Source organism: Lacerta agilis, chromosome 8 (genome assembly GCF_009819535.1).
Source record: "Lacerta agilis isolate rLacAgi1 chromosome 8, rLacAgi1.pri, whole genome shotgun sequence".
NCBI classification, from domain to species: domain Eukaryota; kingdom Metazoa; phylum Chordata; class Lepidosauria; order Squamata; family Lacertidae; genus Lacerta; species Lacerta agilis.
The window spans coordinates 17,171,652-17,190,021 of record NC_046319.1 but is presented as its reverse complement, the minus strand read 5'-3'; the positions used below and the strand labels follow the sequence as shown (position 1 = coordinate 17,190,021).

Genomic DNA, 18,370 nt, shown 5'->3' with positions numbered 1-18,370 from the left:
TCCAAATCTTCCTCCCCTCATGTCACATCGTCTTTGTTCCAGAATGTCACTTTCCCCTTGATACAAAAAAACCCATACTTTGCAGTCAAACTTCTTTGCTGGGCACTTGTCAGCTATTTGTACAATGTTACCAAATGTCTTTCGTCCAGTCTTCAAATTAGATTTCGGATCTCCAGTTTTATAGTCCTGCAATTCTGGGCTCCCACCCCAGAAAGCGGTTATAATGGCACTGCCACTAACCTCCGATCTCTCACATCGAGGCTTCTCTACTTTTGGTGCATGTATTTTCTCTCCTTCAAATGAAATCTCTGGAGACCCATCCTCTTTAGTCGCCAATAAATCTTTAATGTTTTCCCTTGTTGCTTTAACTTCCTCAGCCACGTTTTTAACAGCATTTCGAATTGCAGTAAATGTTCAAGTGATATTCTGTTGCAAAAATTCTAATCGCTGTAAAATTCTTTCCTCCATTGCCGGATCTGGGAGGACCGTGGGAACCAGATACAAATCAACAGGGGTGAACAGGAAATAACAAAGTTTCAGTACTTTTCCATCTTCATTCACAGTTCAGCCGCCATTTTCCCCTTCCTCAGAGGGTAAATTTTTTAATACTTTAGTCCTTGTCCATCGGGAAAGAACAAACTCCAACTTCACCCTCCAAAGAAGGGTTATTAAACAGTCAAAGTGGTAGAATCAGAATCAGCAGGGGAAAAAAACCTTCAAAGCAGTTCAAAGTAGCAATAGCCTAGTCCGGTGTCACTTTCTATCTTAGCGCAAAGGAGAGGGACGGACTTCCTCTTTTACATCCCTCTCCGCAAGCCAATTCTTTATTCTTTTTAGTCCAAATTAAATCCAGCTTAGTTGGTTACTTATGGATCTCATCTTTTAGAGCCAATTACGGAAGCACGGATTGCTCAGAGCCGGCAGCGGCTGCTGCTAGTTTCTCCGGTTGGGGAAGTGCTTCCTCAGCCCGGCACCGGAGCCAGTTCACTCGCGCCCCCCCCTTTTACAAGGGAGGCTCGAGAACTGGACGGCACCAAATGGGCCAGCTGGAAGACCCTGCCACGGGATGCTCTTCCCGTGGTTTCGGAGCCCCGCTAAGCGGTTGCGGAGCTCCTACCCCCGGAGAAAACCGGAGCAGTCTCAGACCCGAGACGACTCCCAACTGCCGGCAATGGCGATCGCGCCGGAAGTCCTCAAATAGAGCTGGAATTTCAAGCAGCTTTGCCTGTTTGTGACACCAGGATTCTAGAATGCTCTATGGTCAGACGTTGCAAAATGGTTTAGAGATGCCTCATGGAAATCAATGAGCTCTTAGTATTTGGGTTCTTTTGCCAACAGTGCAATGTTGGATATCAAGATGCTCCAAACGCCGGCCGTGATCATTGATAATGGATCTGGGTCATGCAAAGCTGGGATCTCCGGTGAGTCTGAACCACGATCGCTTATTACATCCGTTGTTGGACACCTTAAACAGAACACGGAGGAATACTACATTGGGGAGAAGGCTTTCTCTAAGAATGGTGCCGTGTTGCTGAATTATCCTGTTGAGCGTGGCATGATTACTTCTTGGGATGACATGGAGAACCTCTGGAAACACATCTATAAACAGGAGCTTAAAGTGAAAGCCAATGAGAGGCCTGTTCTGCTCTCTGAACCACCACTGAATCCACTGTTGAATCGGGAGAGAACAGCAGAGATAATGTTTGAACACTTTCAGGTTCCAGCTTTGTACCTCTCGGTCCAAGCCACACTGGCTCTTTACGCGTCAGCACGCACCACTGGATTGGTGATGGACAGCGGAGATGGAGTAACTCATACTGTCCCCATCTATGAGGGATATTGCCTACCCCACGGAGTGTCCAGACTTGATGTGGCGGGGAGGGACATTACCAATTACCTCGCCAGCCTCCTTTTGGAAAATAGCCAGCCTTCCTTAAGCAGGACCATTAAAATCATGGTGCAGAGCATCAAAGAGAAGTCCTGCTATGTGGCCTTGGATCCCAAGCAGAAATCAGAAAGCAAAGCTGAGGTCTTGAAGCTGCCAGATGGAAGCACCATCACACTCAATCTCCACCTCTGCCAAGCACCAGAAATCCTTTTTGTGCCAAAGACCATCGGTGTTGAGTCGCTGGGCATCCAAGCCATGATCACCAAGAGCATTAGAAAGTGTGATAGGGATATTTGCAGCCTCCTCTACGGGAACCTGATCCTCTCAGGCGGATCATCACTTTTCCAGGGTCTAGATGAGAGGATATTTAAAGAGATAGAACACCAAGTCCCACAGGAGGTTCCGCTGCGAGTCATAGCACCTCCAGATACAATGTACGCTGCCTGGCTGGGAGGATCCATTCTAACTCACCTGGACTCTTTTGTACCCATGTGGATTACCAGTCAGGACTACCAAGAATTTGGTGCGGGTGCAATCCACCGAAAGTGCTTTTAAGAAGGGTGTATACTTACTTTGATGATTATAAAGCTGATCTGCAAGATTGTAACTTTAATAAAAGTACAAAGAGTGTTCAATTCCACAATCTCTTTCTCTCTGTGTTTATGAGTGTGACCTTCATGTTATGATAATTATGTTTGTATTTTGTTCTGAAGGAGCTTTTGAGACAGTGAAAGGATAGCTTTCACTCATTACTCTGAAAAAAGCAGGGGGCATGAGGTTTTTTCTTTTTAATTCTCCCAGTTTTCAATTCTTCTCAATGAAAATCAAGAGGGGGAGAGGAATGAATCCAATTTTTCCATGAATCTCCCCCCCTTTTTAGCCTTCATACCACCTTCCTTCACCTCCTTCTGGGCTCTGCCTTAACTCTTGCAATATTTTGTGTGCTTTTCCAGAGTTGGCAGCCTTGTGACACCACAGGCACTCTCTTATAACATCACCAGGGTCCTGCATTGTGACATCACTAGCTCTGGGATACTGCCGTCATGGCAACCCTGGGTTTTAACTCTTCCCTAAGGGTCTGGGTGTGTGTGTGCACAGGTGGTGCTGTGGTGTAATTTTAATATTTATTGTAAAGCAAAGCTTTTGCTTAAGTGCTATATAAATGTTGTTAAATAAGACCAAAAAAACAACAACTACAGCTCCCAGCATCCATTTCCAGCTCAGAGTGAAGCCTGTTTTAACTGCCATTTCCTCTGAGAAACCCTCAAATATGTTTTTGCCTTTCTGAGGATTACATTTCCCAGGTTTCCTGAGGGGAGGGCAAAGCAAACTGGGAAATGTAGTCCTGAGAACCCAGGGAAGTTGTTTCATGCGGCCCCCTAAACTACAATTCCAAGAATTCATTGGGGGCAGCAATGACAGTTAAAACTGAGGTTACTGCGGCTGCTCCCCGCCCGCCTCTTTTCAAAAGTTCTCGCTCGGCCCTTTGCCCCTCTATCCGTTTCCATAGAGATAGGCAAATATCACTCCGCTGGGGCGGGGGAGGATTTCTCCCCCTGGCGCATAAATACCCAACCTCCCGCTCATTGTCACCGTCGTCGTCATGGGAAACTATGAGGAGAAGGAGGTTGGGCAGGGCAAAGGTAACAGCCCCCTTGGCCAGACACTCTGCCCCTCACTTCCGCTTCTCTATGATTGGTAAGGGAAGGCGAAAAAGGTCTCAGCGAAAGCAGGCGGGGCGCGGCTCATAGAGCCGGACACGTCAGCCAGCCCCGCCTCTTCCGGTCCCCGCGGACGCCATTTTGTGTATGTGAGAGTGAGAGAGACGAGAAGGGAAGCGCCGCTGCCGTCGCCGCCTGGGAACCTCAACGCGGGCCCTTCGCTGCCGTCACCCGCCGCCTTTCCCTCTTCGACCCATCCCCTCCCCAGGCCCCCGCCCCGGCCCCTTCCTCGCCGCCGGGCGTCCAGCCATGCCCTCCTCGCCGCTCCGGGTGGCTGTGGTTTGCTCCAGCAACCAAAACCGCAGCATGGAGGCCCACAATATCCTCAGGTAAAGCAACTCTGGGCCTGGGTAGGCCTCGATCAGCTACCTCACCCCTCTCCAATTCCGTTCTTTGGTTTCCCGTTTGAAGTGAGGTGGGGGGGGGTGTTTGACGCCAAATTGGATCAGGGTGGGGCCTCCTCATCCTCTTCGTCGTCACAGTGACGCCAGTTAACCCTTACAATTCCCTCCCAATTCTCTTGGAAGCGGGAGATACGGTAACGTCAAGGAAAGCTCTTCCACATCGTGTGGAATAATTTACGGCAAGGGGTCCGTGACGTAGATCGAACTCCCAGTTTTGTCAAGAAGCTGGGAGGTGGATTATTACTATTATTATTATTGTAGTTATTACATTTCTTAACTGCCCTTCCCTGTACGGTCACGGGGCGAATTCCAATAATGTGAAGATGCCACTTTCAGATTGTGTTAAAACGATTACTGCTTACTGTTAAATTAGACGGCTTTAAAAGAGACTTATGCAAGTTCATGGAGGAGAGCGGTGTCAATGGCTGCTAGTCATGGCGGCTGTGGTCTGCCTCCCTGCTTCTGAATTACAGTAGCAGGAGGGGAGAGTGCTCTTGTGTTCTGGCCCAGGCATCTGCTTGGACACTGAGAACAGGGTGCTGGACTAACGGACCATTGGCCTGATCCAGCAGGCTTTCCTTATATTATTATTTAGGTTTCTTACCTGCCACCCACCATAATCAATCGATTTTATTTCAGCTTTAAGCTCATAGAAAAAACAAAGGCAATAAAGTCCTGAGCGTGGATTGCAGCAGTGTAAACATGCAATACTGAAAATGTTTACAACACTTAACAATAATAAGAATAGAGCGGGGTCTTTTAAAACATATCTCTTAAAGGCCTGGATGAAGAGTACATTTATCCCACTTTATACCCCTAAGAGGCTCTCAAGACTGTCTTACGAAAATATTTTCACACAACAACAAAGCATTTTAAAATCTGGTATCAAGAATGGAAGTAACACGAGGTTCCTGTGGTGGTGGGATTATTCCTTTCTTCATCCTGGTTTCTTCCCTGGTGCTGCCCTTGAACCTCTGCCTATTGGGGGAGAGCCGTATCTGATGTTCTCTGACACAAGGGGGTAAGGGCTGATCCGATCACAGTGGAGGCAAGTCTTGACTTCTGTTTATAAAAAAAATACGTACTCCAGGATGTGTTGTGCAATACATTATACATAAACCAAAATTAAAACAGAACCGACATACAGCAATCTGGCAAGTAGAACAAAACTGCTTTATGCTTATTTTGTGGGGTGGGGTTTATGTATCATGACAATCCCTTGGGAGAGTTTGAAAACAAGGCTGTTGCATTATAACATTATGCAAATATTGAGGGGTGGGATTTCATAATTGTCATTGACATGAATTAATATATTTTTTAATTACAGGGTTTTTATACTGCCCTTCAGTAAAACTCATTTTATTTTATTTGAGGCTGTGGCAGCGTCACAGTTCTTGGTAAGCTTTATGTAAAATGAGAGTGAGGGAAAGAGAAGAGATAGTGTTGATCTTTAAAGGATGTTGCAGTTTCCTTTTCTGTCTCATTTTTACTTCCTCCTCGGATGCCAGCATGTGAATCTTGAAGTAAAGGAACTGCGACCTTATTGTGATTATAGATTCCCCTCCCCACTCTGGTTGAAGGGCTGCAGAAGGAAAAGATGCTGCTCTTGGACCCTTATTTGAGGGCTCTCTACTTGCTGTCATTCTGTTTTTTTCACCCTTCAAATTCACTTAAAATTCCTAGGTAGGACTGATGTGTTTTCATCATGCCTTTTCCCACCCAACGGTCTTGTCATAAATATTATATTTATATTTTGTTTACAAATGTTCAACAATGCTCTAATAGTGAATTGTTGGGGTGATATGTACCTGGAGATTAGCTAAAAGAGGACAACTGAGAAATGGGAGGGAAGTATCTTTATGCTTGGTAGGAACCCTGACATTCGCAGGTGTGTAAACAGCCTAGAGAATCCATAGGAAAAGCAAGGGTGGAGTAGAATGGAATGGAATATCCAGGAGGAGGGCAGCTTGACTGGTCGGTTGTCAGCCACCCTAAATAGGCGCACTCCTGCCTAAGGGGCGAAGAGACACCACTTCATTTTGTTCTAAGTCCCGCTTGTTACCTCCACAATCCTTACAACAACCCTACGAGTTTGGTGAATATCATCACATTTTGAATTGTGTGAGCTGAGAAGGGGTGAGAGTGTCTTGCCTAAAGATCTCAGCGAGTGACTGATAGAGTAGGCTCAAACCAAGGACTTTTCTTAGCACACTTTCTTAGCCAGAGGTCAGCAACCTCTGGTCCGTGGGCCAGATGCGGCCCACGAAGGCTGTTTTACCGGCCCACGGGCTGCCCGCCACCAACCGAGCTGCCTGCTTGGCCAGCACACCGCGTTAAATCAGCACGGTGCGGGGACTTGCCAGCAGCGCTGGAAATCGCATCTGTGCATGTCCGTGATGCCAGAAATCGCGTCTGCGCATGTCCAGACGTTGAAAATTGCATCTGTGCAGGCGCGATTTTCGGCGTCTGGGCATGCGCAGGGACAATTTCCGGTATGGCTCTGTGCATGTCCGGCCCACGGAACACTCTCTGTGGGCTTGATTCAGCCCATGGCCGGATAACCTTGCCAACGCCTGTTCTTAGCCATAACTCTGAACACTTCTGTCCTCCAAACACACAATCCTTACAAAATCAAAGTGTGAAGCATTTCCAAACAGACACAAACAAAAGTACCTGAGGGATACCCAGCAGCAAGCAACCTACCTGTGGGCTGGAGGCAAGATGTGTGTTTTCATGGGATAATTGCTTTGTGTTTGAGGAACACTACTGGAAATGCTTAATGATATGGAGCCTTGCTAGTCTGACTCATTAAGTACTACTCCCCAGACAATGTGGAAGTACCAGGGGTGCGGGAGCAACTCTCAACAAGGAACTGGCTGTAAGACATTGATTCATGGGGCCATGCAACGCATATTTCTTAGCATTATTAGCTTTGCTCTTAAGGATTAAGTGTTTAGAAGTTTTCACAGTTTACATATTAAAATATTTGGACATATTCAGGTTTCATACAGTGGATGTGGGGAATGCAAGAGGGCAGTTTATGAACCCCACACATATCCTGTACCTCCTCCAGATTCTAGTTGGCACCAAAGGACGTGTCCCAGAGCCCAGTGTCTTAAATTTGATTGATTTACTCTCAAACAACTTGGTATCTTCATCAATGTTTAACTACAACAGATGCAAATTATAATTTTTTGCTACTCCATGGGTAAGCATATATCAGGCTTCCTCAACCTCGGCCCTCCAGATGTTTTGAGACTACAATTCCCATCACCCCTGACCACTGGTCCTGCTAGCTAGGGATCATGGGAGTTGTAGGCCAAAAACAGCTGGAGGGCCGAGGTTGAGGAAGCCTGGCATATATTAAAATGGAGGGAGGGTGTCTACCCTTTTGCTGCTTGAGCATTTGTGCAATAGTTTGTGTCTGGGTAGCCAATGAATATTATGTTTGTAGTTAATTATGTAGGTACCAATGGACATCTAAGACACTAATAGAAGAAAGAGTGATGTTTTATGTTTGATTAAATGACCCCGGAACTGATGGTCATGTGGTTTTGAGTGGCTCCAAATTTTAGGGTTGATAATATTTAATCCAATAAATGTGTGTATATTCTGTTTGAGTATTCTGAAGTGTTTAAATCTCTCCAATCCTAAACTCCAGGTGAGTGCTGATAGCTGTTAATGTTTAGGATAAGATCCTGATCTTTTGGAGAGATGTGGCTGAGCCTCCTGTCTTCTCTTATCACATATCATTTCCTGTAAGGACTCTTTGCTCCTGATGGTTGTCCTCATCAATTTACAAACCGTCTTGTCTTTTTGCTGCATCTTACCAGATTTGTTGATTATTGGCCTCCTCTGCATAGTGACTGTGTATTTGGCAGCTAGGATCCAAAAATTCTTTGGGTGGATGAGCTTCCCCATATTAGTGCCACCTCCTTCCAAAAAACCCCTAAGATAGGTCTCCCTCTGGTGTGAAAACTCTTATGAAGGGCAGCTGTTAAAAGGAAATATGGCTTCCCTTTGAAGCAGGTGAAAATGCACAGAGGTGGAGTTTGGATTTGGTGAGATAGAATGTGGAAGTTTCTGTCCAGTGTTAGACCTACTAGTTCATTCTGTACAATGGCTGATACTACCACCAAGGAGTTGGCTTTTTCTATTGCCACCTGAAGAAGACTCCTCTCCCTCTGTGGGGGCGCTACAGCCATCCCAAACTAGGATACAAGTCTCTTAACTAATATTTATGCTCCGCTGACCTCTGCTACCTGTATTAGATGAGGCCAGACAGCTCTGTTCTGTAGAGACAGTTGAAGCTGGCTTTCCCCAGGCTTCCTGCTAGCTAGAGGATGTCCCAGGAGACAAGCGCCAGTATTACCACTCACTATCAGGAGGCTCATATTTCACATTATTCATAAAGTGAACTGTCCTGATGGAAAAATAAGTTTGAGTTCTTAGCATTGCTTGCAGACAGCATCATCCTCTATATGCTTACTCAGAAGTCTCACTTTGTTCAAGGGAGCTTTGTAATAGAGTCTATCTGCTCACGCACAAAGTGTTAGTCATTTCTGGCCCGAAAGGAAAAACAAAAGCCAGCTTCTGCATAACTTCTCTTGGGGCCTTGCTTAGGCAACAACTGCACAGTCTACTGCTCATCACCATGATTTAATGGGTCTGCTTAAGATTACTTTTATAAAGTCCTCTTCAGACCATTTATCTGCCTTCATCTCCCCCCCCTCACTTTTCACCAAAGAACAGTTGCACAGTTCAAGCCAGTTATGGGTGTTAGGATGGGGGCGGGGTTTTCTCCTTGAAGAGGAAGCTGCCTCTTTCGGTGAGAGAGTGATTGCTTGTTTACCAGCACTAGCTGACCTTTTTCAGCCATTTGCTCACAGTACAGTATAAGTAGGAAGTACCAGTATCCACCCCCCTCCCCATGGCTTTTAGGTGATAAGAACTTACAGAGCTCCAAAGGTCTATTTAGCAAGAATCCTCCTGCCCACAGTGACCAACCAGATGTCTCTGGGCAACTCGGATACAAGATAAGAGGGCATGTCTGTTCCCCAACAACCGGTGTTCAGAGATGCACTGTCTCTGAACCTTGAGGTTAACCAATCATAGTTAACCATTAATAACCTAATCTTCCATGAATTTTTAAAATTCCCTGTGGGCGTGCATTCTGTCAGGCTGTTTACTCAGCGGGTACAGACTCGGACACTCACCATTTCCAGGTTTGCTCTAACCATAGCTTGGTGTGATCTCTTGAGTTAGGGCAACACCTTTTGTTACACTTGAATGCTGCACTACCTCCAAAAACTCAGTGAGACAATGTCCATTGTTCTCTCTGTTCTCATTTTTCCTTCACAACCTCTGTGAGGAAGGTTAGGCTGAATATGTGACTAAGCCATAGTCACCCACACCCTGTCAGATTTATGACTGAGGTCTTGATCCTAGTCCAACGCTACAGTATAATGATTCTTAACTATAGTTAGCACTGTTCCTCAAACCGTGCAGTATATGATTGGCACAACACAGCAATACTTTGACATGATCGGAGCACCAGAAAAGGGGTGGTCTACATTGAACCCAAACTTGGTTTTTCCAGTTGTTTTGTATGAGAGATGGGCTGTACATTTCATTGTGGTGTCTAGTACTAAATGCAGCCTTGTAATTACAACCTTTATAAGCTACTGGCCTACACATCCCACCTCCGAAGCCTGCATTTCTCTGCTAGGCATAGAGAAAGGGATGACTCCTCCTTTGCAGACAACATGGAAATTCAGGGTTCTAGGCTCTTGGCAGTCTATGGAAAAGCTTTGTCTTCTGCTAAGTAGGCTGGCAGAAGAAAGATAGATTGCTCCATTACTCCTCTGCCAGCCCACTTGGATTTTGTGCTGGGTACAGGGCAAGGGGCTCTTTTCTGTCTCTAACATGGAAATCAAGCAGGCTGCAGAAGGAGTGATGGAGCATTTTATTTTTTCTCCGCCTGCCAGTGTGTCCTCTCACCTGCATGGAATTCCTTGCTTCCTGTAGAGACCAGGCTTGTTGCTTACAAGATTGTCCCAGTGAACAAGCCAGTTAAACCTGACTGCTTTGAGTCAAGCCTATTTTGTTCCACATCTTTCATGAAACCTAAATAGCCTTGAATCCAATTCCCTAGCTTTCAAGTGCCAGTGGGTTGGGCTGTGTATATACTTCAATGAGAGATTTGGGTTGATACTGGCTCCATCAGAATTCATAGCGATGAGTAGTCGTCACTTCACCCACCACCTACCTATCTGATTTGAGGACATCTGCTTTTCTTGCAGTCCAGATAAACAGAAGCACCTTCCATGTACAGGGTGTTCTGTGCTTTCTTAAAACTGCTTCAAAGCAAAATGTAAGAGTTTTGTATAAGATGAATCATGTCCCAAAATTTCAAGCTGGTGCCCTTTTAAGCAGATGATGTAAGATTACTTAACATCAGAAGATTTCTATAAATGTCTTAAACTCCATTCTGGGTGGACGTGAGTAGGTTGTGTTTATTACCACACTACTTTCTCTACACTGGTATTGCAAGGATTTGTCACATCCCTAATTTTATGCAGCAAGCTCTCACTTAAAATCCTGGTTATTGCTGTTGTGCTTTCCAGCCTAATTTCTTTGCTTTAGTTTCTGTAGCTCCTTAATTTGTCAGATGCTTGAAGAAAGTGGGCTTGAACTATTGACTGTTTCTCGTTCTTTTTAAAAAATCCTGCTCTTCCAAGGAAGATGGCATACGTGGATATTCTCCCACTATTCCTCAGAACAACCCAGGCAGGTGGGTTAAGCTGGGATATTCTAACTGGCCACGGTTACCCAGCAAATTCCATGACTGACTATGGAATTGAACCCAGATCCCTCTGGTCATTTCCAACATGGACCACTAGGTGATCGCCTACAGTAGCTCAGAACATAATCAAGTCAGCTTTTAAATTGTCACAGCATTATTTTGAATGTTACTGCTGCAGACTAACTGGTGGCTCTTTTTTCCTTTTCTGATGTGTCTTCCAAATCCCAGCTTCCTCATTGGGCGAGAATCATTGGAGACCTGTGCAAATTCAAAGATATTTTTGCTCATAAATCTATCTTGTCTCACATGTACATGCACATAAACACCCCCCCCCACAAACATCTATTTACAAACTTATTGTTTAATAAACACTGCCTTGGTGAGCAAAAGGGTAGGACTGTGTAGTCAGGAAAACCATTGGTGTAGGGAGTACATACATATCCAATGCACCGTTGTTCCCAGTGTAGAGGGCAGTGGGTGTCCCTTTTCCCCATCAAAATTTTCCCTGCTTTCTGATCCCTTCATTCCTCCCTTGGGATTTGTGTAGAGGCAGAGGTAGGTCTCTGTGTGTGTGTGTGTGTGAGAGAGAGAGAGAGAGAGAGAGAGCGAGCAAGCAAGCAAGCGGAGTGAAGTGTGTGAGACGGAGGTGTGGGAAGAGTTACTGTGTAAATGGAGAATGCTTGTTTTCCACTCCAGCCTTGGACCCTGCTTCCCTCCATGCTGTTTGGTTGCAATTCTTCCCCCTTCAGTGGAATCCTAGTTTTCATTTCAGACATGGAATTGGGGTACTCTGTGCACTTGGCAGCTACTTTGGGGGGAGGGCTTTGGAAGTTCTGCAGGCCCCACCCCTGTGGTGAGTCTCAGGACAATATATTTCACATAGGGCTTGAACAACCATTCTTTCCTCACCCACTTGCTATGACAGGCAGCTTGGAAGATTAAGATAACAGTGAGTTATAGACATAACACTCTGTTGCATCTGATTTGCCTCTTAAATCTTTGCATAGCTATTTTTGGCTTTGACTGTGTCTATATTTCATCAGGTGAACAGGTTGCTTCACTAGCCTGTTGCACACACAACCCTGTACTGTTCACACTTTAAGCATTTTCTGACACAGAAGGCCATCCTGTGATGTTTTAATGTGCCATTTGTTATCTGTGTGTCATTTATTGATGGATTATTGATTTGTATCCTGGCTCTTCATCCAAAGATTTCTTCCCTATTTTTATCCTAACAACCCTGTGAGATACATTGATATTGACTAGCTCAGTACCACCCAGTGAGTTTGTGGCTAAGTGAGGATTTGAGCTAGTGCCCAGCCCTGGTCTCACACTACATCTGTAATCACGACACCTGCATAAACAATGAACATTTATCAGTATATCTAGACCTTTAAATTGTGGATCTTCTGGCTTAGTTTCTACATTGTGCTAAATTGTTGTTTATGCCTACTTTATTTTTAAAGCCAAGCCATGCTTTGAGTTTCCAAATGGGCCACAGGCAAACCAAGGCTTAGATTTCATTGTCTGCTTTTCATTTCCACCTTCAGCACTTCATTGGTTCACACTCACCTCCATAATATAAGTAAGGTAAAAGTAAAGGACCCCTGGACAGTTAAGTCCAGTCAAAGGAGACTATGGGGTGCGGCGCTCATCTCGCTTCAGGCCGAGGGAGCTGGCATTTGTCCACAGGCAGCTTTCCAGGTCATGTGGCCAGCATGACTAAACCACTTCTGGCGCAAAGGAACACCGTGATGGAAGCCAGAGTGCACGGAAATGCCATTTATCTTCCCACCGCAGTGGTACCTATTTATCTACTTGCACTGGTATGCTTTCAAACTGCTAGGTTGACAGAAGCTGGGACAGAACAATGGAAGCTCACTCCATCACACGCCGACCTTCCAATCAGCAAGCCCAAGAGGCTGGTTTAGACCACAGCGCCACCCGCTCCCTCCCATAATATAGTGTCCCAGGGAGATAGAGGATGTGGCTGAAAATAGTTGCCAACTCAGACATTATGCAAAGCCATGTTTTGTAAATCCACTACAAATCTTGGTCCTCTGTTCTGACTTGCTGGCCTGTGACAAAACGTGGATGATGAGCTGCACCATGATTAAGCTTTAACCATGGTTTAGCATGGTGTCTGAATTGAACCATTGTGTCTGTTATGCCAGAACTAACAAAATGTTTTGGGGGACAAACGGCCAATAGTTTACTAGGTGAATCTGTGATACCCACATGTATATAGATTGCTTGACTGACTACTTTGTGAATGTTTGAAATGTGAATTATAGTACTTCCTTTATAAGCTGTTTGTTATGCACCTGAAGTAACTAGTTCTGATGTTACTTCAGTGCCAACTTCTACTGTCAGCATGCTTCTATGTCTACAGTTGCTTGCAGATGTGAAGATTTCCTTCTGCACAGATGGACGACAGTCCAGGCATGAATTGCAGTTTTTCCTTCCTAGGAAGAATAAATTTTTAAAAGGGCACCAAGTCATCTTGGTTCTCTTCAGCTCCAATTAAATTGTTGATTTCTCCTGAAACAGGGCCCTCAGCTTCAAATGCAGCAAGAGAGCAGCTAAGACACTTGTGAACACACCCACAGGAGCCAAGGGGCCATGTATCTAAAAAGCAGATTGCTTCAAATGTAAAATTGGCGGGGGGGTTGGGGAGGTGTAGTTTATGGCACAAAAAGGGCCTGCAGGAAGGAAAGGAGGTTGGCTGTTTTTCTCACAGTTGGGCTCATGGCTAGTGGAACTCTTCTATTAGGGGACAAAGCAGTGGGTGATGCGAAGGTGTTCTATGCTCTCCACCCACCTACTCAGGCAGGCCTGTCTTCAAAGACACTGGTCTGCCTCTGATGTGTGGGAAGCCCTACGTCAGGGGTGGGGTTGGGGGAAACCAATTGCAGCCCAAAGGCCACATTCCTCTTTGAGCAAACTTCCAATGACCACATCATAGTGGTGGATGGGCAAAAGTAGGCAAAATGACAAATGTAAACTTTACTACTCTGCAGTAGGCTAGTTTCTGTACACACTCACACATCTCTTTCTGCCTTCCATCCTGAACACTGAGGCATTACCAGAGTTCAAGGACACATCCCATACAGGCAAAAACGCTCAAGGAAGGTGTGTAGCAAGGCCAGTGAGGGATGTTGCCTGGGGAGAAAGTCCCTAGGGCCATCCTAAAGGAAGGTATGCAGGATTTCTGCTTTGCAGGGGGTTGGACTAGATGACTCTAGGGGTCCCTTCCAGCACTACAATTCTATGATTCTGGGGCATGCCAGATATGGAAGATGGCGCCTATCTAAGATTTCTAGGCAACTCAGTAACTTAAGTGCTATTCTGCAGATGTCTTTGCTGAGAAATTCCATTGGTCTCCCAAGCATCAATTGCTAACTTGTTAATTTCTCAGTGAATTTTGCAGATTGTTTCTCATGCATATCCTTTGCTATTCTTCTGAAACCACCTAACCTTTGGTGTGCAGCTCCAGATTGCAGTGTGCATTCTGCTGCTCCTGGATAACACAGCCATTGTTAGTGGCGGCTGCTTAAAATCTTAACACCAAAGGCAAAACATAATCAGATAAACTTTCTGTAATGTGTGTTTTCAGTTGTCGCAGCAGATGTCCATCTGTAAACCATTCTTGGCGAAGCCTGACTCATCTCTCACGTCCTATAATTAGTCCCATAATTTACATTTGGAATGAGACACAGTGTTCTCTCTGGATGGCATTCTCAGTTTGTAGAACAGGACTGCATTATGTCCTGTGGTGTGGTTAGGAGTGTGAATGAGTGTGTGTTGTGTAGAGGGGAGAGCAAATGAGCCTTTCATGAGGAATGATTGTTCTCAGTTCTAGGTTGGTTGAATCAGTTTTGGGTTTTGTGCTATAATAAACTTGGTTGGGATCTGGTGGATGAAGAGCACTGCTGGGCTTTGAGTGTGATCATCTGCTGTTGGGAGACAAGCAGTGACTGGTGCTTTGAGACTCTTGAGTAAGAGTTCCACCCCTGTAGCTCCGTTTCACTGGTCTCCATTCCTAACCCAGGGATTAACCACTGTAGTACTCTTTGGATGCTGCTGGACTCCAGCTCCCAACATCCCTGACCTTTGGCCTTTCTGGACTGTGGCTGTTATGAGTCCAGAAACATCTGGAAGGCACTACATTAGCTACCTCTGTGCTAGGCTAAAATATGGAGTCAGGGGAAGAGAAACAACCTCACTAAAATCTAGGGTTTTTATTGATTGCCTTCCACAGCAGGGTGCAAACTGTGGTACAGAAGACTCCCATAAGTCTCTCTCTCGCACTACAAGGGGTTCAGTGGGGTGGACCTGGTTGACTTAAGGAGCTTTGGATATATGTTTACAGAAGTTAGCTGGTTCACGAAAACTGATGCAATGCAACAGGGTTTCGGCTCCAGAATAGGTGAAGAAAGCAGTGATCTCTGGGCACTACTAAAATGCCTTCTTTAGTAAAGAAGGAAATTGAATTGTCCTGGCTGTTTGTTGTTTTTTGCTAAAGCAAAGAGGTATGAGATCAATCCCAATAGCATAGGGTCAGCAAGCAGAGTCATATAGGTGCTCATATTATGTATCAGTTGAATGCTGTGATGCTATATTCCTGTTTGCAATGCCATCTTCAGGAGAAATTAATATAGCAAAGGAAGGCAACGTTGCATTCCTGTCAAATGCTCCAGTTATGTTTTAACTGCTGTATAATGTATTCTCGAAGACAGTACTGTCAACTGCATTGGGAAATCCGCAATCCAGTCTCTTAAATGGCATTGACACTTTTTACTTGGCTCTGCCTATTACTGTTCTGCAGGAAAGGCAAACAGCTAATTGAGAGTTCACTTCACACCTTTTCCCTGAGGGCAGCCTCTGGCAAGGCAGAGGTAAATAGGGGATAAATGCTCTTTTCAAAGATGAGTGCCAAGCAGTTTGTTGACTTGGGGTGCTTCCAGTTGGGTGGATGTGTTGTGGGATCTGTGCTGCTCACATGTGCAGATTTTTCAGTGTCCATGTGACATTGTCAGCATCAAAACGCCAGCCTGTATTTTCTTCCATTTAACCCAGATTAGCCCTTTTGTGAAAAATCTGATGTTTTAAAAACAACCAATTGCCAGCGACCAATTTGTGTTATCTGAATAGCCTGTTAGGCTCCCATCTGGAATAACGTTTGGTCTCTGCTTCACTGGGTCTTGTTCAGTGCAAAAAAATTAAAAAGCAGCAGAGCTCTTTCACAACAGAAGTCTCTTGCTTTGCTTAGCAAAGTACTGATGCTCACTGAGTTATAAAGACCAAGGCTGTGTACACACACTATATTTAAGGCACTCCCACCACAGCCTGGGAACTGTAGTTTATTCCTCCCAGAGCTGCAGTTCCCAGCATCCTTAACAAGCTACAGTTCCCAGGATTGGGGGGCATGCTTTAAATGTATGGTGGGAATGCATCCCAAGACACATGCTGGGGAATGTGCTGTAAATCAGGAACTCTTGAGCTGCCGCTTGCTTGCCCGAGCCAGTTTTCTAGTTTCCGGTAGCTGTCAGCTAGTATATTTTGAAATATTGCTTCTCAGGCAAAACTAAAGCAAGTCTCAGCAATTAAAAATTCAATGCACAATTCTGTATGTAAATTGAAACATGGATCTGCCACCAGGCTTGTGAACTAATAAAATGGGAGTGGGGAAGGGAGTAGAGGGTGAAAGGAGTTGAATGTGGGATCTGCTTGGCAGTGCCAGCAAAAAATGAGACAAAGGCTTTTACACTCTGTTGTGGGGTCAGGCTGATGTTTCCCTGTTGCTTCTCTTGTTGAGGGGGTAACTATGTGTTATCCCTACTGTCCTTAGGCCCCTGCCACCTGCCAGAGTACTAAGTGGCCTTCCTCTTGTGCCTGCATATACAAATATTGGTCTGGTTTGCTTGTCATGCAAAGCCAAACCATAGCTTGGCAGAGGCTCTGGGAGAGGATTTCCTTTCTGGTCATTCTGCTGCTGCATCCAAACCAGGACATGTTTCTGCACGCTCTCCCAGGACTAACTGTGAGCTATAACCAAGGTTGGTCCTAGGAGTTATGGCTTGTAGTTTGTCCTGGAGAGCAAAACCATAAGCCCAGGTTTGGACAACTCATTAAGCCTGGTTTGGACAACTCATTGGTGAGGAGCAGAGTAGCCACAGTCTCTCTGAGAACCTGCAGTTGTGCTAAGCCAGGTATCCCCAACCTTCGGCCCTCCAGATGTTTTGGACTACAATTCCCATCATCCCTGACCACTGGTCCTGTTAACTAGGGCTCATGGGAGTTGTAGGCCAAAACATCTGGAGGTTGGGGGGGCCTGTGCTAAGCCATGGTTTTGGCCTAATGTCAACAATCGAACCGGGTGGTTGTTACTGACACTGCTGCATTAAATTTCGAAGGTAGGCCCTAGTTTTTAAAACTTGAGATTAATTGCCATGTATAATTCTTTATTTGGTCCAGGCCTAGGCAGATGTCATGTGGGAGAGTGCATACATTAATCAACTTTGCCTTCTTGCTTCCCTGCATCTTCCTTCCCTCTCACACGGTCAGCAACAAAAGCCAGCAGAGGTAAAATGAAATTACAAGTATTAAAAGCAGCCAAATACATTCATTCATTTTCCATTTTTGGTACTGCAGCAGCTGTGTGACTCGGCAAAGTGTTTTGCTGCTATCCAGATCCCTTTCTGGTAGGTGTGGTGGGAAATCCCTCATTGGATTGCCTCAAAAGCTGGTGCTTTAAAATTTGAACTTTCTGTCTGGCCCTGCTTTAGGTTACTTCAGCTCAATTTCACTGATTGTCATGTACAGTTTCCAAAATGAGTGACTTGAAGCTTGCAGTGAACCTGGGAAATATTGGCAGCCAAGTCAGAAAGGTGCCAAAACACGGGAATCTAGGAAATTGTTTTTTATACCCTAATTCCCCCCCCCAAAAAAAACCCCTTTCCTGTACCTGCAAGAAGAGACTCTTATAGGTCACTGATAGTCACAAGTAAGGGCTGGTAACTATGTGGAAGAGCACTTGCTTTGCACATGAAAGGTCCCAGTTTCTGGCATTCCTAGGAAAACTGTTTTTAGCCAGGGTAGAAAATACTGGGTTAGATGGACCACTGAGATTACTCTGTATAAGGCAGTTTCCTGTGGATGCAGTAGTCTCTTAGGCCTATCTGTCTCATTCTGCTAAAACACAGAGTATAATACTTAGTTTTTTTGGGAATCACTGCTTTTTTTGTAATAGCAAAGTATCTAGCGGCCCTTAATTCTGTGACTATGCTGGTAGTGTATGGGCAGCATCTGGTTGAATTACCACAAAGCTAGTGAGGTTGCCCAGTAATAGTCTTAAGTAGACAGAGGGGTGAGGCTTTAGTGCAGGGGTCAGCAACCTTTTTCAGCCATAGGCCAGTCCACCGTCCCTCAGACCATGTGGTGGGCCGGACTATATTTTGGAAAAAAATTCCTATGCCCCACAAATAACCCAGAGATGCATTTTAAATAAAAACACACATTCTACTCATGTAAAAACACCAGGCAGGCCCCA

At 45.2% G+C, this 18,370-nt stretch overlaps 2 protein-coding genes across 2 annotated transcripts in view; both read left to right on the top strand.

Annotated features, from left to right (window-relative positions):
- Window positions 1-1,282: 1,282 nt before the first annotated feature.
- Window positions 1,283-2,525, top strand: LOC117050633 (actin-related protein T2-like). Its single transcript, XM_033156341.1, has one exon. The coding sequence runs from the start codon at window positions 1,343-1,345 to the stop codon at window positions 2,441-2,443; it is 1,101 nt and encodes a 366-aa protein (XP_033012232.1). The 5' UTR covers window positions 1,283-1,342; the 3' UTR covers window positions 2,444-2,525.
- Window positions 2,526-3,740: 1,215 nt separating this feature from the next.
- SSU72 (SSU72 homolog, RNA polymerase II CTD phosphatase) overlaps window positions 3,741-18,370 on the top strand; it is a 48,060-nt gene continuing 33,430 nt past the window's right edge. Inside the window, exon 1 of the mRNA XM_033156340.1 lies at window positions 3,741-3,938. Within this exon, the coding sequence (XP_033012231.1) occupies window positions 3,859-3,938 (80 nt within the window). The 5' untranslated portion in view covers window positions 3,741-3,858. The remainder of the gene's footprint in view (window positions 3,939-18,370) is intronic.

Coding starts and splice junctions, on each gene's coding strand:
- LOC117050633 (XM_033156341.1), top strand. CDS start 1,343: ATGTTGGATATCAAGATGCTCCAAACGCCGGCCGTGATCATTGATAAT.